This window comes from Entelurus aequoreus, linkage group LG22, assembly GCF_033978785.1.
Source record: "Entelurus aequoreus isolate RoL-2023_Sb linkage group LG22, RoL_Eaeq_v1.1, whole genome shotgun sequence".
In the NCBI taxonomy this organism is placed as follows: domain Eukaryota; kingdom Metazoa; phylum Chordata; class Actinopteri; order Syngnathiformes; family Syngnathidae; genus Entelurus; species Entelurus aequoreus.
The window spans coordinates 33,147,608-33,169,170 of NC_084752.1; the positions used below are offsets into that span (position 1 = coordinate 33,147,608).

A 21,563-nucleotide genomic window follows, 5' to 3' on the forward strand; every position below is an offset into this window, starting at 1 on the left:
CTTGAGATAAATGATCAGCGGTCAAAAACAATGTTTTCGACTTCAATCAAAGTTTATCAATCAATGTTTACTCATATAGCCCTTAATCACAAATGTCTCAAAGGGCTGCACAAACCACAAAGACATCCTGACCTCAGATCCCACATCAGGGCAAGAAAAAACTCAACCCAATGGGCACAATGCGAAACCTCGGAGGGGACCACAGATGTGGGGACCGCTCCCCCCTCAAGTGTGGGACCAGAAAAGGTGTGTTTTTTAAAATCATGTCCAACTAACTGAATTTACCACAGGTGGACTCCAATTGCGCTGTAGGAACGTCTTGAGGATGATCAGTTGAAACAAGACGTGCCTGAGCTTACTTTTGAGCTTCATGGCAAAGGCTGGGAATACTAGTATAGTGTCACAGTACTATCCATCCATCCATCCATCTTCTTCCGCTTATCCGAGGTCGGGTCGCGGGGGCAGCAGCCTAAGCAGGGAAGCCCAGACTTCCCTCTCCCCAGCCACTTCGTCCAGCTCCTCCCGGGGGATCCCGAGGCGTTCCCAGGCCAGCCGGGAGACATAGTCTTCCCAACGTGTCCTGGGTCTTCCCCGTGGCCTCCTACCGGTCGGACGTGCCCTAAACACCTCCCTAGGGAGGCGTTCGGGTGGCATCCTGACCAGATGCCCGAACCACCTCATCTGGCTCCTCTCGATGTGGAGGAGCAGCGGCTTTACTTTGAGCTCCCCCCGGATGGCAGAGCTTCTTACCCTATCTGTAAGGGAGAGACCCGCCACCCGGCGGAGGAAACTCATTTCGGCCGCTTGTACCCGTGATCTTGTCCTTTCGGTCATAACCCAAAGCTCATGACCATAGGTGAGGATGGGAACGTAGATCGACCGGTAAATTGAGAGCTTTGCCTTCCGGCTCAGCTCCTTCTTCACCACAACGGATCGATACAGCGTCCGCATTACTGAAGACGCCGCACCGATCCGCCTGTCGATCTCACGATCCACTCTTCCCTCACTCGTGAACAAGACTCCGAGGTACTTGAACTCCTCTACTTGGGGCAGGGTCTCCTCCACAACCCGGAGATGGCACTCCACCCTTTTCCGGGCGAGAACCATGGATTCGGACTTGGAGGTGCTGATTCTCATCCCAGTCGCTTCACACTCAGCTGCGAACCGATCCAGCGAGAGCTGAAGATCCTGGCCAGATGAAGCCATCAAGACCACATCATCTGCAAAAAGCAGAGACCTAATCCTGCAGCCACCAAACCAGATCCCCTCAACGCCTTGACTGCGCCTAGAAATTCTGTCCATAAAAGTTATGAACAGAATCGGTGACAAAGGGCAGCCTTGGCGGAGTCCAACCCTCACTGGAAACGTGTCCGACTTACTGCCGGCAATGCGGACCAAGCTCTGGCACTGATCATACAGGGAGCGGACCGCCACAATCAGACAGTCCGATACCCCATACTCTCTGAGCACTCCCCACAGGACTTCCCGAGGGACACGGTCGAATGCCTTCTCTAAGTCCACAAAACACATGTAGACTGGTTGGGCAAACTCCCATGCACCCTCAAGGACCCTGCCGAGAGTATAGAGCTGGTCCACAGTTCCACGACCAGGACGAAAACCACACTGTGCCTCCTGAATCCGAGGTTAGACTATCCGGCGTAGCCTCCTCTCCAGCACACCTGAATAGACCTTACCGGGAAGGCTGAGGAGTGTGATCCCATGATAGTTAGAACACACCCTCCGGTTCCCCTTCTTAAAGAGAGGAACCACCACCCCGGTCTGCCAATCCAGAGGTACCGCCCCCGATGTCCACGCGATGCTGCAGAGTCTTGTCAACCAAGACAGCCCCACAGCATCCAGAGCCTTAAGGAACTCCGGGCGGATCTCATCCACCCCCGGGGCCTTGCCACCGAGGAGCTTTTTAACTACCTCAGCAACCTCAGCCCCAGAAATAGGAGAGTCCACTACAGATTCCCCAGGCACTGCTTCCTCTGAGCTGCGGTTTGGCGCGTAAGCACAAACCACAGTCAGGACCCGTTCCCCCACCCGAAGGCGGAGGGAAGCTACCCTCTCGTCCACCGGGTTGAACTCCAACATGCAGGCTCTGAGCTGGGGGGCAACAAGAATTGCCACCCCAGCCCGTCGCCTCTCACTGCCGGCAACGCCAGAGTAGAAGAGAGTCCAGCCCCTCTCGAGAGAACTGGTTCCAGAGCCCTTGCTGTGCGTCGAAGTGAGTCAGACTATGTCTAGTCGGAACTTCTCCACCTCGCGCACTAGCTCAGGCTCCTTCCCCCCCAGCGAGGTGACGTTCCACGTCCCAAGAGCTAGCTTCTGTAGCCGAGGATCGGACCGCCAAGTGCCCCGCCTTCGGCTTCCGCCCAGCTCACATCGCACCCGACCTCTATGACCCCTGCTATAGGTGGTGAGCCCATTGGAGGGGGAACCCACGTTGCCTCTTCGGGCTGTGCCCGGCCGGGCCCCATGGGGACAGGCCCGGCCACCAGGCGCTCGCCATCGTGCCCCACCTCCGGGCCTGGCTCCAGAGGAGGGCCCCGGTGACCCGCGTCCGGGCGAGGGAAATCTGGGTCCATAGGTTTTATTTTTCATTGAGGTCTTCGAGCTGCTCTTTGTCTGATCCCTCACCTAGGACCAGTTTGTCTTGGGAGACCCTACCAGGGGGCATAAAGCCCCCGGACAACATAGCTCCTAGGATCATTGGGACACGCAAACTCCTCTACCACGGTAAGGTGGCAGCTCAGAGAGGAGTCACAGTACTAATGAATCAAAAACGGTACTATACTCTGTTTGAAAAGTACCAGTTCGCCATATTTTTAAAATTGTTTTACAGGCATGACGGCACGTTGTCACGTCATGACATTGCTGGTTTTACGAGCAGAGGAGCATGTTCGGCAGCACACAATCACTACGAGCAGACACAGTGGGTAGACAGAAAAGGGAGAACGGACGCATTTTGGTGTAAAAAGTACAGATAAATGTGAAGTTATAACACTGAAACACCCTCAGGAAGAGGTGCGCTTTAAGACATCGCCAGCTAGCGGCTAACATCCATCCGCAGTCGGCAGTGTTTTAGCTACTTCTAAATCACTAATCCCGGCCTCCATGGCGACAAATAAATTACGTTTCTTACATGTAACATTATCACTGGAGGACGAGGAATAGCTAAACATGCTTCACTACACACCGTAGGAGGATACAATAGCTCACCGGCGTCACCGCTAACAAAAGATAGCGCTCCTGAACAAATGCCCTGGGTGGATCTATGCCTGACATTCCTGTAATGATATCAAGTACAAGAGTGTATCTAGTCGATATGGTTACATCAATATTTTTTATCGCCGCAAAATCTTTTTTCCTTTAAAAAAAAATAAATATTATGTTTATAAAGTCATGAAATACATCCCTGGACACATGAGGACTTTGAATATGATCAATGTATGATCCTGTAACTACTTGGTATCGAATCGATACCTAAATTTGTGGTATCATCCAAAACTAATGTAAAGTATCAAAGAAGAGAAGAATAAGACTTAGACTTAGACAAACTTTAATGATCCACAAGGGAAATTGTTCAACACAGTAGCTCGGTTACAATGATGGAAAGTGTAAGGATGGAAAGGACAATGCAGGTATAAGTAGACTAAAAAAGCTATAAAAAATAAAATAAAATCTAACATATATACGAATATATACATAATGTGTACAGAATAATTTATATACAGATATATTATATTATGTCTATAACATATATACAATATACACCAATGACCATGTACAATATTACAGTATATACAGTATATATGACAGCAGCAGCATACAATAGAGAGTGGGTCCAGCAGGAAATAGAAGATAGACATTATAAACATTATAAACAAAGAGAAGTAGCTAACATGTCAGGTGTCAGGTAATAGGCAGATGTCATCTATTGCTGTATGGCGAGTGATTATACAGCTGGATGGAGTACGGAATGAAGGAGTTCTTGAATCGCACAGTGCGGGAAGGAAGTTGAAGGAGCCTGTTGGAGTATGAGCTCCGCTGTCCCTTAATTGTCAGGTGGAGTGGGTGGGCAGGATTGTCCATGATGGCGAGCAGTTTGTCCAGTGTCCTCCTGTCCCTCACTGACACAAACGCCTCCAACTGCGTGCCAATAGTCTGGCCGGCTTTCCGGATCAGTTTATCAATCCGGTTTGAGTCCCTTTTGCTGGCGCTGCTCCCCCAACCAACCACTGCAAAGTACAGTGCACTGGCCACAACAGACTGATAAAAGATCTCCAACAGCTTGCTGCACACATTAAAGGACCTAAGCTTCCTCAGGAAAAAGAGTCTGCTCATGCCCTTCTTGTAAACAGCTTTGCAGTTGTCCTTCCAGTCCAGTCTGCTGTTCAAGTGGACTCCCAGGTACTTGTACTGCTCCACTACTGCCACCTCCCGGCCCTGGATCTTGATGGGCTCCACCGGGGTCACTCTCTTCCTGAAGTCGATGACCAGCTCCTTGGTCTTGTCCACATTAAGGACCAGATGGTTCGCCTGAGACCACTCCACAAAGTCAGCGATCAGTGTCCTGTACTCCAATTCCCGTCCCTCTCCGATACACCCGACCACAGCAGAGTCGTCAGAGTATTTCTGCAGGTGGCAGGACCTGGAACTATACTGGAAGTCTGAGGTGTACAGGGTGAACAGGAAAGGAGACAGGACGGTCCCCTGTGGAGCACCTACACCACTGACCACAGTATCCCACAGGGAGCTCCCCAGTCGCACAAACTGGGGCCTGTCAGACAAGTAATCAGTGATCCAGGAGACAATGGATGAACTGACACCCATCCCGAGCAACTTGTCACTCATCAGAATTGGCTGAATGGTGTTAAAGGCACTGGAGAAATCAAAAAACATGATCCTCACAGTGCCCTTCCCACCATCCAGGTGAGAGTGAGCATGATGCAGCAGGTAGATGGTAGGAGTGATTATTACATTTTAACAGAAGTGTAGATAGAACATGTTAAAACAGAAAATAAGCAGATATTAACAGTAAATGAACAAGTAGATTAATAATCAATTTTTACAGATTGTCCTTTATAATATTGACAAAATAATAGAATGATAAATGACACAATATGTTACTGCATACGTCAGCAGACTAATTAGGAGCCTTTGTTTGCTTACGTACTACTAAAAGACAAGTTATCTAGTATGTTCACCATTTTATTTAAGGACAAAATTGTTTTTGTTAAAATAAAGCCAATAATGCCATTTTTTGTGGTGCCCTTTATTTAGAAAAGTATCGACATACATTTTGTTACCGGTATCGAGACAACCCTAGCTGTGTATACTTTAAAAAATTATTTTTAGTAAATTTGCAAAAAATTCTAAAAACAACTTTCTTTACGTTGTCATCGTGGGTTGTGTGTAGAATTTTGAGGACAAAAATGAATGAATAAGGCTGCAACCGAACACAATGTAGACAAAGTGAAGGCTGCACACACACCCTCCTTCCTAACCTTGCCATGCCGTGCCTAATCCCCATCTATTCCCATTTCCCTACCGGCCGACGTGCCAGAAAGGCTGCGGATGCCAGTTTTACAAGCTTTGTGACAATGTTCTTGCACTGAGGTAAGTGTTGATTTACTTCATAGACAGCACAACTACTGAGGAGTGTACAACTGTGCACCCATTATCGGACAGGTGGACTTCTTACTCTCCAAAATAAAAACCCTTTGTAGTAAGAGCGCGCTGTTTATGTTGAAATTATGATTTAGCTCGACTAGCTCGTAGTCCTTAAGGACGACATTATTGGTTGTGTTTAACGTCAACGTGGCGTTGGCGCTAGTATTGTACCATAGCATGGCAAAATAGCATGCTAATTGGCTATTATTATTGTTTCTCAAACGCCCCTACCGTGCAAATGTCTAAGTTTTAACCCCGACTATATGCGCCGAAGACATTGGGACACTTCATAGAGGACACCTCCATGTCCGTTTACTGAATCCAAGCATGTTGTTAATCAGGAGGGCTGGATTCGCCCAAACTGTGTGATAATGTGAAGCTAATCCGGCAGCAAACTCTTCTCGCTACTTCCGCATTAATACAATGTGAAGCAAACCATCCTGTGATTGGTGCATTACTAACAATGTGAAGCAAACCCTCTTGTGATTGGTTGGAGTTTATTCCAAACATGTTTCCATATTATGCGTCGCATATTTTCATATTTCAGTTCAGTTTCAGTTTATTTGGAACATGCATACGATACAATGTCATGCATCACACAATTCCAGTTGTTTCATTACAGCACGTCCGAAAAGGAGTAGGAAGAAGCAGAGTTTATTTAATCCTACCCCCTTTCATACCATAGCAGTTTTATCCCATTCTCTTGTTCTCTGTAACAGAACAGTGAACAAATAAATAATACACAAATAGTATATCTTAGTAAGTAAACAAATATCCATCCATCCATCTTCTTCAGCTTATCTGAGGTCGGGTCACGGGGGCAGCAGCCTAAGCAGGGAAGCCCAGACTTCCCTCTCCCCAGCCACTTCGTCCAGCTCTTCCCGGGGGATCCCGAGGCGTTCCCAGGCCAGCCGGGAGACATAGTCCAAGTAAACAAATATTAAATACATAAATAATCTTGAAGTATTTCTAAATACAACGATTACTCCATATAGATCACTTATTGAGATAACACATTTTTAATAAGTTCAAGACGTTCCTTGTACTTGAAGTTTGAACAGTTTCTCGCAGTTTTATCCCATTTCCTTTTTCTCTGTAACAGAACAGTGAACAAAAGAATAATACATAAATAGTATACCATAGTAAGTAAACAAATATTAAATACATATGTGTACAGCTCCACTAATGGACATTGGAGTGTTACTTTCAAAGGCAAAATTAAAGTATCGCTAGAAACATAATTTTATATGGGACTTTATTGTAGTATATGTATAGTACATGTTCCAAAAAGAAAAAAGCATAAAACACCACCAGAATTAGAGATATTACAAGTCAAAGTGATGAAGCTTAGTGTTACGCTCATGACTTGGTGTAACTAAACATTACCCTATAAGATGAAGGCAATTGCATTTTATTGATATTTGAAATGTATTCAATGTTTATAAATGAATATTTAAATATACTAAATGTAAAAAAGGGAATAAATATTCAAAATATGATCATTAAATGAAATCTAGTTTGGTTACGCCATCATGAGCGCAACACAAGGTTGTAAAAGTTTCAACTACAATTCTAAATAAGATGTCAAAAGCAAACTGAAATCAAATACACACAGCTTAAAGGCCTACTGAAATGAATGTTTTTTATTTAAACGGGGATAGCAGATCCATTCTATGTGTCATACTTGATCATTTTGCGATATTGCCATATTTTTGCTGAAAGGATTTAGTAGAGAACATCAACGATAAAGTTTGCAACTTTTGGTCGCTGATAAAAAAAAGCCTTGCCTTTACCGGAGTAGCGTGACGTCACAGGTTGAAAGGCTCCTCACATTTCCCCATTGTTTTTTTTTTTTTTTTTTTTATTTTTTTTTTATTTGTTTTTTATTTTTTTTTTTTTTATTTCAAACAATATTTACAAAAAAAACACAAGATACACTTACCATTAGTGCATCAACCCAAGAAAACCCTCCCTCCCCCATTCACACTCATCCACACTCATTTACACAAAAGGAGCTGTCTCTTTCTGTTATTAAATAAACAACAACTTCTGGTTCCTACAGTATAGAACAATACAGTCTGCAAGGGATACAGTCATTCGAGCACACATGATTGTGTGTGGTGCTGGTCCACTAACATTTTCACTAATCACTATTTTTTATGTAATTGTTTTTAAATTTGTTTTACTTTCAAACAAAACAAACAAAGGACCTTAACTTCACCAGACCGGATTGTCAATAAAATCAGATTGTTCAAAAGGGTTCTTAAAACCAGGTCCAGTTCAGATTACGTCCAGATCGGGCTCAGCAACACACACCTTCACCCATGTACACCAAAAACCAGGGATCACAACAGGTTGCATACAATCCACAAACAAAAATACATTTTCAAATTAAGCACCCATGTACAGTCCACATCACATCCAAGTCGAAGTCAGCAACACATACCTTCATTTATGTACACTTAAAATAGGGAATACAACAACAGATTGCATATCATATATAAACAAAATTACATTTTCAAAATAAGCCTTTGAGGACTTCCCATCTTTTTTTATGTTTTTTGGCATCATTATCGTTTTCAACCATATAATTTTCTAAAGTTAAAAAATACTGAATAAATGTTTTAAAGAAAGAAATACTAAGTGAATATCTGTTTTTTGCCTTAAAAATAAACCTTTTACCGAGTACTATAATTAAATTGACTAAATCATGATTGTCAATGAACTCTCCTAAAATAACAGAAACCACATCAAGCTTCATAAACAAACCAATCTTTAAACACATTTTTTCAACTTCCACCCAAAATGAAGACACAATATGACAATACCAAAACAAATGTAAGGTGGATTCAGGCTCCTGACAACAAAAACGGCAATCATCTGACTCTGTCATATTCCATATTTTTAACATTTTTCCCGTGGGTAGGAAGTTATAAATAGTTTTAATTTGAAAATAACGATTTTGCACATCGATAGTGGTTTTGTAGATTAATTTGAATATTGCATCCCACGGCAACGGGCAGTCAAAAAAGTCCTCCCATTTTCCATATGTGTTGTATGGGGCAGCCTTCAAAGATTTCTTTATTAAATAAAACTTATATATTTTTCTATTTATTTTAGTTCCTTTTTGCCAACTAGAATTTCTTATTAAGGGCTTACAAACTAATAATTTAGTAGTTCCATAATTAATTTGTTTCCATCTTTTCCCAATGACTCCAGTTAGTTGATTAAATGAAAAGCTTGAACAAGCATCACCATACATAGTTGTAAATTCATCATATTTCATAATTTTTCCATTCTCATTGATAATGTCATTGACAAAAATGATTCCTCTTTCAAACATATTTTTCCAAAAGAAAGGCTTTCCATCTATTACAATATTAGAGTTCATCCATATTATTTGCTGCAAAATATCATCTCTTTTTTCTGGTACATAAAATTGAAAACACCACCATGAGTGGATTGTTTCCTTTATGATCCCCGCCATGTTTCCCAGCAGACTCTCTACATAAGGAAAATGGGAGGGGATCACTTGTAAAAAAGGATACAATTTCTTTTGATACAATACATGTTTTCTGTCCAACAGGACACTTGTGTACCACTCAGTGTTTAAATACATCTTTGGAACAATTGATGCTTTTAAAGACAGACACATAGCTTCAAGGTTGAGAAGTTTCAAGCCCCCATATTCATATTCATTGTACAAAACCTTTCTTTTAATCCTTTCTGGTTTGCCGTCCCAGACAAAATCGAAGACCCTCCGCTCATAAATCTTAAAAAAGTTTTGTGATGGAGCTGGTAATGACAAAAACAAATAAATAAATTGAGGAATAATTAACGAGTTGACAATAGATATTTTACCATACAAGGTTAAGGATTTCCCTTTCCATAATTGCATAATTTTATCCAGCTTTCTTAGTCGATTATCATAATTTACTGAGCCTAGATCTTCCAGGTCCTCTGGGACAACAACACCAAGTATGTTAACTGGTCCATCTGTCCACAAAACAGGCACTTTGCATTCCATTCGAAAGGACGTTCCCTTTAGATTTCCGATCCTTAATATTTTACATTTATCATAATTTAGCTTAAGCCCAGATTGCTGTGAAAATATGTCCAAAAGATCAAGAAGGTTTTGCAGACAATGAGGATTGGGGCTTATAAAGAAGCTTGTATCGTCTGCATACATTGTTATTTTACTTTCAATATTATTATTACTGAGCCCTTCAATATTTTTATTCAATCTAACTTTAATCGCCAATATTTCCATAGCAATAATAAATAAGTATGGAGACAAAGGGCACCCTTGTTTTAGACCTCTTAATAGAGGTATTGTCCCAGAGATGTATCCATTATTGATAATTCTACAATTAGTTTTATTATATAGCGTCTTGATCCAGTGTAATACGGAGTTGCCAAAATTGAAAAAAACTAAGCTTTTACAAATAAAATCAAAGCTAATTTTGTCAAAAGCCTTCTCCAGGTCGGCTACAAAAATTAATCCTCTTTTATTTTCCATATTATAATTCTCTATAATTTCTAATAACTGTGTAATATTGTTTCCTATATTTCTTCCTTGTAGGAAGCCTGATTGATCTTGGTGAATAATATTTGACAAAACAGACTTAAGTCGTGTAGCCAAACATTTTGCCAGGATTTTAGCATCATAACACTGCAGTGTTATTGGTCTCCAATTTTTTAGATGAACTGGGTCTTTATACTGACCATTTATTTCCTGTTTCAATAATAAGGAAATAAGACCTTCTGTTTGAGTGTTGGACAAAAAACCTGTCTCATATGAGTAATTAAAACTAGAAAGTAATGGTTTCTTAAGATCTTCATAAAATACTTGATAAACCTCAATAGGTATTCCATCTAATCCTGGGGTTTTCCCTGGATGAAAAGATTTAACAGCTTCCACAAGTTCTTCCTCTCTAATGAGGCCTTCACATGAATGGCTTTCTTCCGAATTCAATTTTCTTTCATAATTTTCTGGAAAAAAAGTTGTAGTTTCAGGAGGGATTACTGGATTAGAAAAAATGTTTTTAAAGTAATTTTCCATTTCTTTCAACAATGTGGTGTGTGTATCCAATACCTTTCCATTTGTTTTAATAAGCTTGGAAATGTTCTTTTTAGAACGATTTTTTGTTTGGATATTTAAAAAGAATTTTGAACACTTCTCACCTTTTTTCATCCAGACTGCTCTGTTGCAGTCATAACTTTTCAATAATTGTTTTTCAACTAAATCTGCTAACTCCTCTTGTTTGGCTGTAAAGGTATTCAGTTGCTCACTAGTTAGATTATCATTACTGTCAATGTTTTTTTGTAAATCCTCAATTTCTTTCTTTAATTCCTGTTCTGCCGCTTTAATTTTTTTTTTTTTCCATGAAGAGTATGCAATGGCATATCCTCTAAAACAACATTTGAAGGCTTCCCAGACTATTTGGGGATTTGAAGATCCTACATTATTTAAAAAAAAATCAGTAATAAATTGCTTTGTTTTTTCGATAAATTCATCATCCTGTAGATGCATTTGATTAAACTTCCAATATCCGGGCCCACGTGTATTATCTTCAATTGCAATATTTATTCCTATACAATTATGATCAGAACGCAACTTATCATCGATTGCTATTGCAGTCACTTTGTTTAGCAATGAAAATGATATCAAAAAATAGTCAATACGACTTGCCTGGTTTTGTCTTCTCCATGTATACCGTACTAACCTAGGGTTTTTGAATCTCCAGATATCAATTAAATCAAATGCATCCATAACATTTTGAATCTTTTGTAAAGATTGAGGATGATAATCCATTGAAAAATTCCCTTTTCGGTCCAGAACTTTATCCAGAGCAACGTTAAAGTCCCCCACAATAATAATTTCCCCTTGTTGTTCTTGCAACATGTCACTTATTTCTTCAAAAAAGGAAGGTTCATCAACATTTGGCCCATACAGATTCAAAACACACATCTTTTGACCTTGAATAATCATATTTAATATTAGCCAACGTCCTTGTGAGTCTTTTTCCATAGAGTTAAATTGAAAATAAAAGTTTTTTTTTATCAAAATCATAACACCTTTTGAATTTCTGTAACCATGTGAAAAGAAAATTGGACCATCCCATTCTTTTCTCCATTTTTCTTCATCTAAATGTGTTGAATGCGTTTCTTGAAGACAAAAAAGATCTTGTTTTTTTTCATTCAGCCACATAAATATAAGTTTTCTTTTTCTGTTGTCTGCAAGACCATTGCAATTATAACTAATTATTCCAACTTCATTATCGTTCCTATAAATCATATAATCTGAGTAAATTCATTGTATATTTTATTGATTCTCTTAATACCATAAGTTTCATAGACATGAAAATCTTGTAACTAAAAACTGCAGCATCACTTGCTATTTCCAAGGAAACCAATATCCCCTCTAATAAACCCACAGACATACCATTCACACCAGAGCACCCAAGACAAACAAACATATAACCCCCAAAATATATAATTCGCTGACCGTTTGCCAACATCTAACTACATTGTCCAGTCCCAGAATAAACTAAAAAGCTCCACAAACAAAATGTCAAAACATATCCGTCAAGTCGTTACCATGGTGATGTCGCGATGACGCAATCACTGCGCGACATTGTTATTGTTCCTCACATGCTTCTGTACAGCTCACCGTTAATGTACAGTTTATCCACAACAAGACGAGCTTGTTGTCCTTTTTGCCTAAATGACTTCATAATTGGAATCAACTTACGTCGTTTCTCCACCACCTCAATTGGATATTGGCTGGTCATGAAGAATTTAGTACCTTTCAGTCTTCTGGAGACAGCAAGCATTTCGTCTTTGCATTTGGAGTTAGTAAACTTTACAAGCATAGGTCTCGGTATAGCATCCTCCTTGCGTCTGCCAATCCTGTGTGCTCGCTCCATCTGGATCCTCTTAACTTCTTCCTCCGGGATGCCGAGTTGCTCCTGCAGAAAGGCTCTGACGAGGTTTTCCGCAATGCCGTAAGTTTCTCCTCCATCTTCGCTAATTCCCATGATTAGCAGGTTGTCCCGCATGCTCCTGCAGCGGAGTTCCAACAAGTCTGCCTTTAATTTCTCGTTCTCCGTTGTCAGTCTTGTAGTTTCGAGTTTCAGGCTTGTTAACTCAACTTTTAGCGTTGTCTGTTCCTTTTTTATCTCCACCATTTCAGCGTGATTGTGCTCGACTGATTTTTTCAGCTCTGAAACGTCAGTTTTTAGTTCATCCAAAATGTCCAATTTTCCAAGTTTTTCAACCATGGCTTGCAACATTTTTCGATCGTCCGGAGTAAACGTTGCTTTTTCATCCAAATCACTGGAGGACAATTGATCACGGCCACGTTTTGACTCCTTTGATCCGCGTTGTGGCATGTTTGCAGGTGAACAATGAGTCACTCGGCGTTCGAGGCACCTTATCTTCCGCCAAATCACCCTCGTGAGGAGTATATATCTCACCAATTGCAGAGAGGTGGATATATACAACGAAAACGACTTAAATTATTGTATCACTGGAGCGTTTATGCCATTATTAACCTTACATACTGGGACTTGTGTAGAGACGGTCTCAACTCACGTTGCTCACGGCGGCCATCTTCATATTCCCCATTGTTTACACCAGCAGCGAGAGCGATTCGGACCGAGAAAGTGACGATTACCCCATTAATTTGAGCCAGGATGAAAGATTTGTGGATGAGGAACGTGAGAGTGAAGGACTAGAGTGCAGTGCAGGACGCATCTTTTTTCGCTCTGACCGTAACTTAGGTACAAGCTGGATCATTGGATTCCACACTTTGTCATTTTTCTATTGTGGATCACGGATTTGTATTTTAAACCACCTCGGATACTATATCCTCTTGAAAATGAGAGTCGAGAACGCGAAATGGACATTCACAGTGACTTTTATCTCCACGACAATACATCGGCGAAGCACTTTAGCAACGGAGCTAATGTGATAGCATCGGGCTTAACTGCAGATAGAAACAAAAGAAATAAACCCCTGACTGGAAGGATAGACAGAAAATCAACAATACTATTAAACCATGGACCTGTAAATCACGGTTAATGCTTTCCAGCCTGGCGAAGCTTAACAATGCTGTTGCTAACGACGCCATTGAAGCTAACTTAGCAACGGGACCTCACAGAGCTATGCTAAAAACATTAGCTATCCACCTACGCCAGCCAGCCCTCATCTGCTCATCAACACCCGTGCTCACCTGCGTTCCAGCGATCGACGGTGCGACGAAGGACTTCACCCGATCATCCGTGCGGTCGGCGGCTAGCGTCGGATAGCGCGTCTGCTATCCAAGTCAAAGTCCTCCTGGTTCTGTTGCTGTAGTCCGCCGCTAATACACCGATCCCACCTACAACTTTCTTCTTTGCAGTCTCCATTGTTCATTAAACAAATTGCAAAAGATTCACCAACACAGATGTCGAGAATACTGTGGAATGTTGAGATGAAAACAGAGCTTTTTGTATTGGATTCAATGGTGTCCGAATACTTCCGTTTCAACGATTGACGTCACGCGCATCATCATACGTAGACGTTTTCAACCGGAAGTTTAGCGGGAAATTTAAAATTAGACTTTATAAGTTCACCCGGCCGTATTGGCATGTGTTGCAATGTTAAGATTTCATCATTGATATATAAACTATCAGACTGCGTGGTCGGTAGTAGTGGGTTTCAGTAGGCCTTTAAAGATTGATCAATACCTATTTAAATTTAGTAATACATAAATATGATGATTTATCAAAATATAAAATAAATATATCTGAACAGAACGCTCATGATGGTTACACCAAAAAGTAACGCTATGAATCGCGTTTTTCCAAGTTTTTGGGGCACTTTTATGCTATTTCCAAGCATCTCCTTTTTATTATCATTGATTTTAAATGGTCAAACTAATGCATATTATATATGCATGCCCTAGTAAACAAAAAAAAAGTCATATTTATTTTGATTGTTACATTTTGAAGTACATTTGTGCAGGTGGGTGCGAATGTAACCATTACCAGAGCTGTACACATAAATAATCTTTGTCTCAATAAAAAAAAAGGGTTCATCATAATTCTTGTTCTGTGTACTTAGTAAACACTTTACGTTAGAAGAGTTTCTTGAAGTGGATTATATTTATAATATAATATAATTGTATTTATGTACATTGTTTGATTTTTTTGGTTAATCCATTCCATCATTTAATTCCACATACTGATATAATGAAGGTCTTAAGTGTTTTACGTGCATACAAATGTTTTAAATAAGATTTTCCTCTAAGGTTATATTTCTCCTCTTTTGTTGAGAAGAATTCTTGTACATTCTTGGCTAGCAGGTTATAGTTTGATTTATACACTACCGTTCAAAAGTTTGGGGTCACATTGAAATGTCCTTATTTTTGAAGGAAAAGCACTGTACTTTTCAATGAAGATAACTTTAAACTAGTCTTAACTTTAAAGAAATACACTCTATACATTGCTAATGTGGTAAATGACTATTCTAGCTGCAAATGTCTGGTTTTTGGTGCAATATCTACATAGGTGTATAGAGGCCCATTTCCAGCAACTATCACTCCAGTGTTCTAATGGTACAATGTGTTTGCTCATTGGCTCAGAAGGCTAATTGATGATTAGAAAACCCTTGTGCAATCATGTTCACACATCTGAAAACAGTTTAGCTCGTTACAGAAGCTACAAAACTGACCTTCCTTTGAGCAGATTGAGTTTCTGGAGCATCACATTTGTGGGGTCAATTAAACGCTCAAAATGGCCAGAAAAAGAGAACTTTCATCTGAAAGTCGACAGTCTATTCTTGTTCTTAGAAATGAAGGCTATTCCACAAAATTTTTTGGGTGACCCCAAACTTTTGAACGGTAGTGTACATAATTTTAGCTGTTTGCAAATGCACCAAATTGTTGAATTTCAATATTTGTGATTCAGTAAATAAAGTTTTTGTATGTTCTCTATATCCAACATTAAGTAGTATTTTAATTTATCTTTTTTGTAACACAGTTAGTGAATGAAGTGTACTTTTGTATTTATTTCCCATATTTCCGGCACAATAACTCAGATATGTAACACAAGAGAGCAGTAAAGAATACGATATGATTTTTGGTCCAGAACATATTTTGCTTTATTCATTATTGACGTGTTTCTTGCTACTTTATGTTGTATATTTTTTACATTAAGTTTTCAGTTCATTTTATCATCACACCAAAAATGTGTTTTCTTTTACCCTTTCAATGTCTACTCCGTCTATTTGTATTTGTGTTTGACTTTCCCTTCTACTGACATGTCCAAAAAGGAGTAGGAAGAAGCAAATCTTATTCAACCCTTCCAATTTCCACCTCATAGCAATTACTAACACACATGTTCACTTCCTGTTCTCAATTCGTAACACCATTTACATGAAGTATTACACGATTATCTCCATAAATAGATCACTTATTGAGATAACACATTTTTAATAAGTTCAAGACGTTCCTTGTACTTTGTAAACACTTGAAGTTTGAACAGTTTCTTAAACTGCATCATATTAGTACATTGTTGGACTTTACCTGATCCATTCCATCATTTTATTCCACGTACTGACATACTAAAGGTCTTAAGTGTTGTACGTGCGTACAAATGTTTTGTTGTGGTTAGCAAAAGGTCGGTTCCAAGAGAAACTTAGTGGATTTAAAGTTGGTCTGCAGTGTGCGAGCTGCGCCATATGGCATGCATGTAAGCATCGATTAGTGCGCTTGTTGTCAATATTGGATTAAGCAGCGTCTGTTGCCACCAGGTAGTGGCTGTCAAAACATTGTAGTAGGGTGCATTCCCTCGCTACTTTTTGATCTGGTGCAGCTATGCCAATATCGTTTGGAGCCGAACACAATTAATAATGTTTTTATAACATGATGAAGTGATTTCCACAGAGGTCGAGCCATATAATCGTAGGAACAGCCCATCCATGGCCCACTCCACCCCTCACTAAGTGGACGTTCTGGAATCAAGTGGACCAGAGACATTTTAGATGACACCTGCCATGGAGAACAACCATTCCAAGCCTGTCACCCCAGTACCCAGTCCCGCGCACAGTCCTGCACCCAGTCCTGCACCGAGTCCAGTGCCCAGTCCGCTGCTGGACCGGATACCTTTGCCAGCAGGGAACCATGTTGAGGTGAGAAGACTTTGACAAGTCACTAAGTTGCATGCAATGTACTAATCAGGGCTAGTCAACTGGCTCCTGGTTTGATTTCTAAACTTGGGACACAAACTTTTTGCTAGAGATTGTCCAATAATTTTTTTTTAGGGCCGATATCGATTGATTCTTGGTTGTCAAGGAGGCTGATAACCGATTTTCATTTGCAGTAAAAGTTATCTGAACATGAATCTTACAAGTCAGTAAACAGCTGGACAAGGCTTTAAGTTGTATTTTTAATTTTTTTATTTTAGGAAACTTCGGAAATGTTTTACACGGCGCTAAAGTTTTGATTAAGTTAGTGGCAAAAAACATTAGGAGATTTCACAAACACATTTGTTACGTGTGTTTAAGGCAGACCTGGGCAAAATACGGCCCGCTATGATTTTCAATCCGGCCCGCCGGACGTTCTACATAATTTTTTTTAAAGCTTTTAACATCAAAACTGTCGCCGCCATTATGATGTGCAGTGCTGTTTTTAAATGACCATAAGTCTTAAACTATAGAACGTTTTTCAATGGTTGAAATCTGCGCTTTAGGGTATTATACGAGTAATTACGGTAATCTATCTCACAGCAGCTCAGACTAGGAACAAAGCAGAGTGGGCGGGGTTTGTTTCCAGAGCAGCCAGCCCAAAATGCATGTGTCAGAAACAGATGCGGAAGCAGATTTTTACGTGATAATGTATCATATTGTAGGTGTTTATTACACTCTGCATTCATATTTTGCTGTTTTTAAATTTTTGTTGTGTTTTGCTTGATTGTAAAAGATACACAACTATGGAGGAGCTGGTTTGAGAAGTAAAATATGTTCATATGTTGTTAATATTCAGTGTTTTATTGTTCATAGTTAATATTATAAATCCCACTTTATTTATTTTTATGTACATCTTGGGTGTCCCATTCAGGAAAAAACTGTAAAATTCCATTCCGTTTTTTTTGAGGTGGTTTAACATCACTTTTTTAGAACTCAATCGGACATTGTGACTTTTGGTATTAAGTGTTCCTGGAAAAAAAGGGACCCAAACACACAAACTGTACAGCAGATTTTTACAGCTAAATGTGTACATATAATTTATACACACATACACCTTGGCCCCCCAGACACATTTTTGTCTCTCAATGTGGTCCCCCAGTCAAAATATTTGCCCAGCTCGGTCTAAGAGGAGCATCGACATTTGCATTTCAAAACATGATCAATGTCCTGGGAACATTTGTAAAAAATATATATCACACTAACTCACTACTCATTTGTATCCAATTTTATAGCGATGTAATGGTTTCTTCCATGAGGAACCCTGAAATAATAATACAACAATTCTGGGCTCCTTCACCTAGATTATAGTTGAGACATTTTCCATACTGATGTTACAGAAAGCATGAGAATGTGTGAGCTGCTGCCTGCTCTTCTTTAATTATGTATTATTATCCTATTGATCAAGATATTTACAGAAAGTTTAGATTTTTGGCAGGTATATCTTTTTCGTCATATTCATGTCCATCCATCTCCAGTTGCGTTTCCATTGCAGTTTTTTTTTTTCAAAATAAAAGCGATATTTCAAAAAATTCAACGAAGTACATTTGCAACCTGTAGGTGTTTCCATTAAAGGGTCTTTCAGTGTCAAAAAAATTGCTGCTTCAAAAAGCAGGAGTGAGTGATTCTTGTTTTTGGAAGCAGCAAATTCTTTCGACATTGAATTTTTCAGCACTGATTTTTTTTTAACTGAATTTTTATCCACTAAATTTTTCAGCACGGATTTTTTTAACTGAATTTTTATACACTGCCTTTTCAGCACTGATTTTTTTTTATCTGAATTTTTGTACAATTAATTTTTTAACACTGATTTTTTTTAAACTAAATTTTTATACCCTGAATTTTTCAGCACTAATTTTTTTAGTTGAATTTTTATACACTGACTTTTTCAGCCCTGGGGCCGTACTTATCAAGCTTCTTAGAGTGCCATTTTACACTTAAGTCCTGAAAATTTGCGAAATTTAGTCCTACTCTCAAACTTAAGAATAAAAGCTTTTTATCAACGTTCTTAAGTCTAAGAATCACTCCTACTCTCCACGATATTTAAGAGACCTTCAGAGGTGTCTTAAGTGGTTAGGAGTTGCCAGCAGGGGATGGCACTGAGGCGAGAGACGTGCGCGAACGTTCATCTTTGTTTGATGACGAGCAGCTGATCAAACGGTATCGTTTAGACAGAGCAGGTATTATTTTTGTCACAGATTTAATAATTTTCCATTCCTTGTTGATTTCTGCATGTGGCTGCAGTGGACTAGTATATATAGAGCCACCCACACCAGTTTCAAATTATTTGCCTAATTAATGAATTGTAAAGAAAATGTTATGAGAGTAGCGTATGTGTGTGGCACACACATACGCTAGGTTACAGCATGTGAGGTGAGTGACGTCAGTGAGTGTGTGGGCGAGAGAAAGAGGGAGCGGTATTGTGAGTGCGAGCGGGGACTAGTTTGTTTTGTGTTGGATTGGCTGTGTGCAAGCAATCAATAAAGCAAGATTTGCAACTAATCGCCGGACTCATCATTCACTCTAAAGTCGTCCGCTGTGGAGACCCACTGCCGGGTAAAGTGAAGGGTGTTGCCCCGAGCATACATCCTGGAGAAGTGTCTCCCCTGCCTCTTTGTTACGGCCTGGGAGCAGGAAGCAGGAAAGGTGCAACAAAAAGGAAACATTTATTTTTGATTCATTGCCAATATTGTTTGTTTGTTTTGTATTATTTTGTAGTTTATTGTCAAAATATACACTCCCATTGTCCACTTAAATATTTCCAAGATATTTCTTTATTCTTAGACAAGGGATTCCCTTCCGTGATTGGTCATTTCTATGGACACAGAAATGACGTCACCTAAAATTCCGTTTACGGCACATAGTAATGTCGTAATTCAGCTCTGAGTGTGACACTTAAGATTCAGTCCTACACTTCGCTGAAAGTGTGAGTAAGACGCTTGATAACTAACTTTTAAGTGCAGCTTTCAGCGAAGAATTTATTTACTCTTAAGTCAACTCTTAGCAGACTTCTTAGGAGTAATTCTAAGAAGCTTGATAAGTACGGCCCCTGATTTTTTTTAACAGAATTTTTATGCAATGAATTCTTCAGGACTGATATTTTAACTGAATTTCAATACACTGAATTGTTCAGCTGTGATTTTTTTTTTACTGAATTTTTATACACTGACTCTTTCAGCACTGATTTTTTTTAACTGAATTTTTTTACAATACATTTTTTTTTGCACTCATTTTTTCAAACTTTATTTTTATACACTGAATTTTTCAGCACTCATTTTTTAACTGAATTGTAACACACTGAATTTTCAGCTCTCATTTTTTTTAACTGAATTTTTATACAATGACATTTTCAGCACTCATTTTTTTAACTGAATTGTAATACACTTAATTTTCAGCACTCATTTTTTTTAAACTGAATTTTTATACACTGAATTTTTCAGCACTCATTTTTTTTAACTGAATTTTTATACACTGACTTTTTCAGCCCTGATTTTTTTTAACTGAATTTTTATGCAATGAATTCTTCCGGACAGATTTTTTAACTGAATTTCAATACACTGAATTTTTCAGCAGTGATTTTTTTTTTTACTGAATTTTTATAGACTGACTTTTTCAGCACTGATTTTTTTTACTGAATGTTTATACAATACATTTTTCTTGGCACTCATTTTTTTAAACTTTATTTTTATACACTGAATTTTTCAGCACTCATTTTTTTTAACTGAATTTTAATACAATTAATTTTCAGCACTGATTTTTTTAAACTGAATTTTTATACACTGAATTTTTCAGCACTGGTTTTTTTAAACTTAATTTTAATACACTGACTTTTTCAGCACTGATTTTTTAAAACTGAATTTTTATATACTGAAATTTTCAGCACTGATTTTTTTTAATCGGTCGATCTCTACATATTGCAGCAATTCCCTAAAAAACACTACAGTGCTCCTGTTGTATTGAGGATCTCGGACCAGTGGAAACACATCAGCAGAGCCTTGCATTGACATTTTCTTTACCTTCTAAAGGCCAGCGTCCACTTTTTTCCAAGTTTGTAACTGATACAATAAATAAACCTCAAACAAATGCTCTGCAGAGGATGCTGCTTCTCAAAATAGGAATACTAGTGAAGGGGTGAATTCCTGGTATGTGGCTTTCGGTAAATCATTTTAGTTGCACAGTACAAGCTTGACTTCCTTTGCCATTGACAAAACCAGTAATTAGATACCAGGTTCAGTTTTTAGTCCTTGGTCATCCGGGTAATCAATCAATAAATGTTTATTTATATAGCCCTAAATCACAAGTGTCTCAAAGGGTAACATTTGAGGATATAAGGCTAGAAATGATAAAAACATGGACAAAATGTGTCTCTTGTAGTGATGTACGATACCACTTTTTGTTTTCGATCCGATACCAACTGAAATTCAGGCGATCCGATATTTTGTGCAAACATACTTAATACGTCTGCTAAAATTGTAAAAGTTCTGTATTTTTAAATATTAACATATATTTAAAAAAACAACAACAGTATACATGTAAGAAAAAAGAGCAAAACATTGGAATGTGATGAGGAAAAAGCTGTATTTTTTAAAACTAAAAATTAATTTAAAAAATATCCTTCGTTACTACCTACACAGAATGTTTTGTCTTTAAATATG

At 39.0% G+C, this 21,563-nt stretch overlaps 1 protein-coding gene across 4 annotated transcripts in view; it reads left to right on the forward strand.

Annotated features, from left to right (window-relative positions):
- The first annotated feature begins 5,481 nt into the window (after positions 1-5,481).
- si:dkey-162b23.4 (sodium/hydrogen exchanger 9B2) overlaps positions 5,482-21,563 on the forward strand; it is a 64,818-nt gene continuing 48,736 nt past the window's right edge. For 3 of the 4 annotated variants that reach the window (XM_062032936.1, XM_062032937.1, XM_062032934.1), the window contains exons 1-2: positions 5,482-5,625; positions 16,610-16,854. In XM_062032936.1, coding sequence (XP_061888920.1) covers positions 16,708-16,854 — 147 coding nt within the window. In that variant the 5' untranslated portion in view covers positions 5,482-5,625; positions 16,610-16,707. Of the gene's footprint in view, positions 5,626-12,150; positions 12,687-16,609; positions 16,855-21,563 lie in introns of those variants that run through there. The other variant, XM_062032935.1, reaches the window with a different exon arrangement.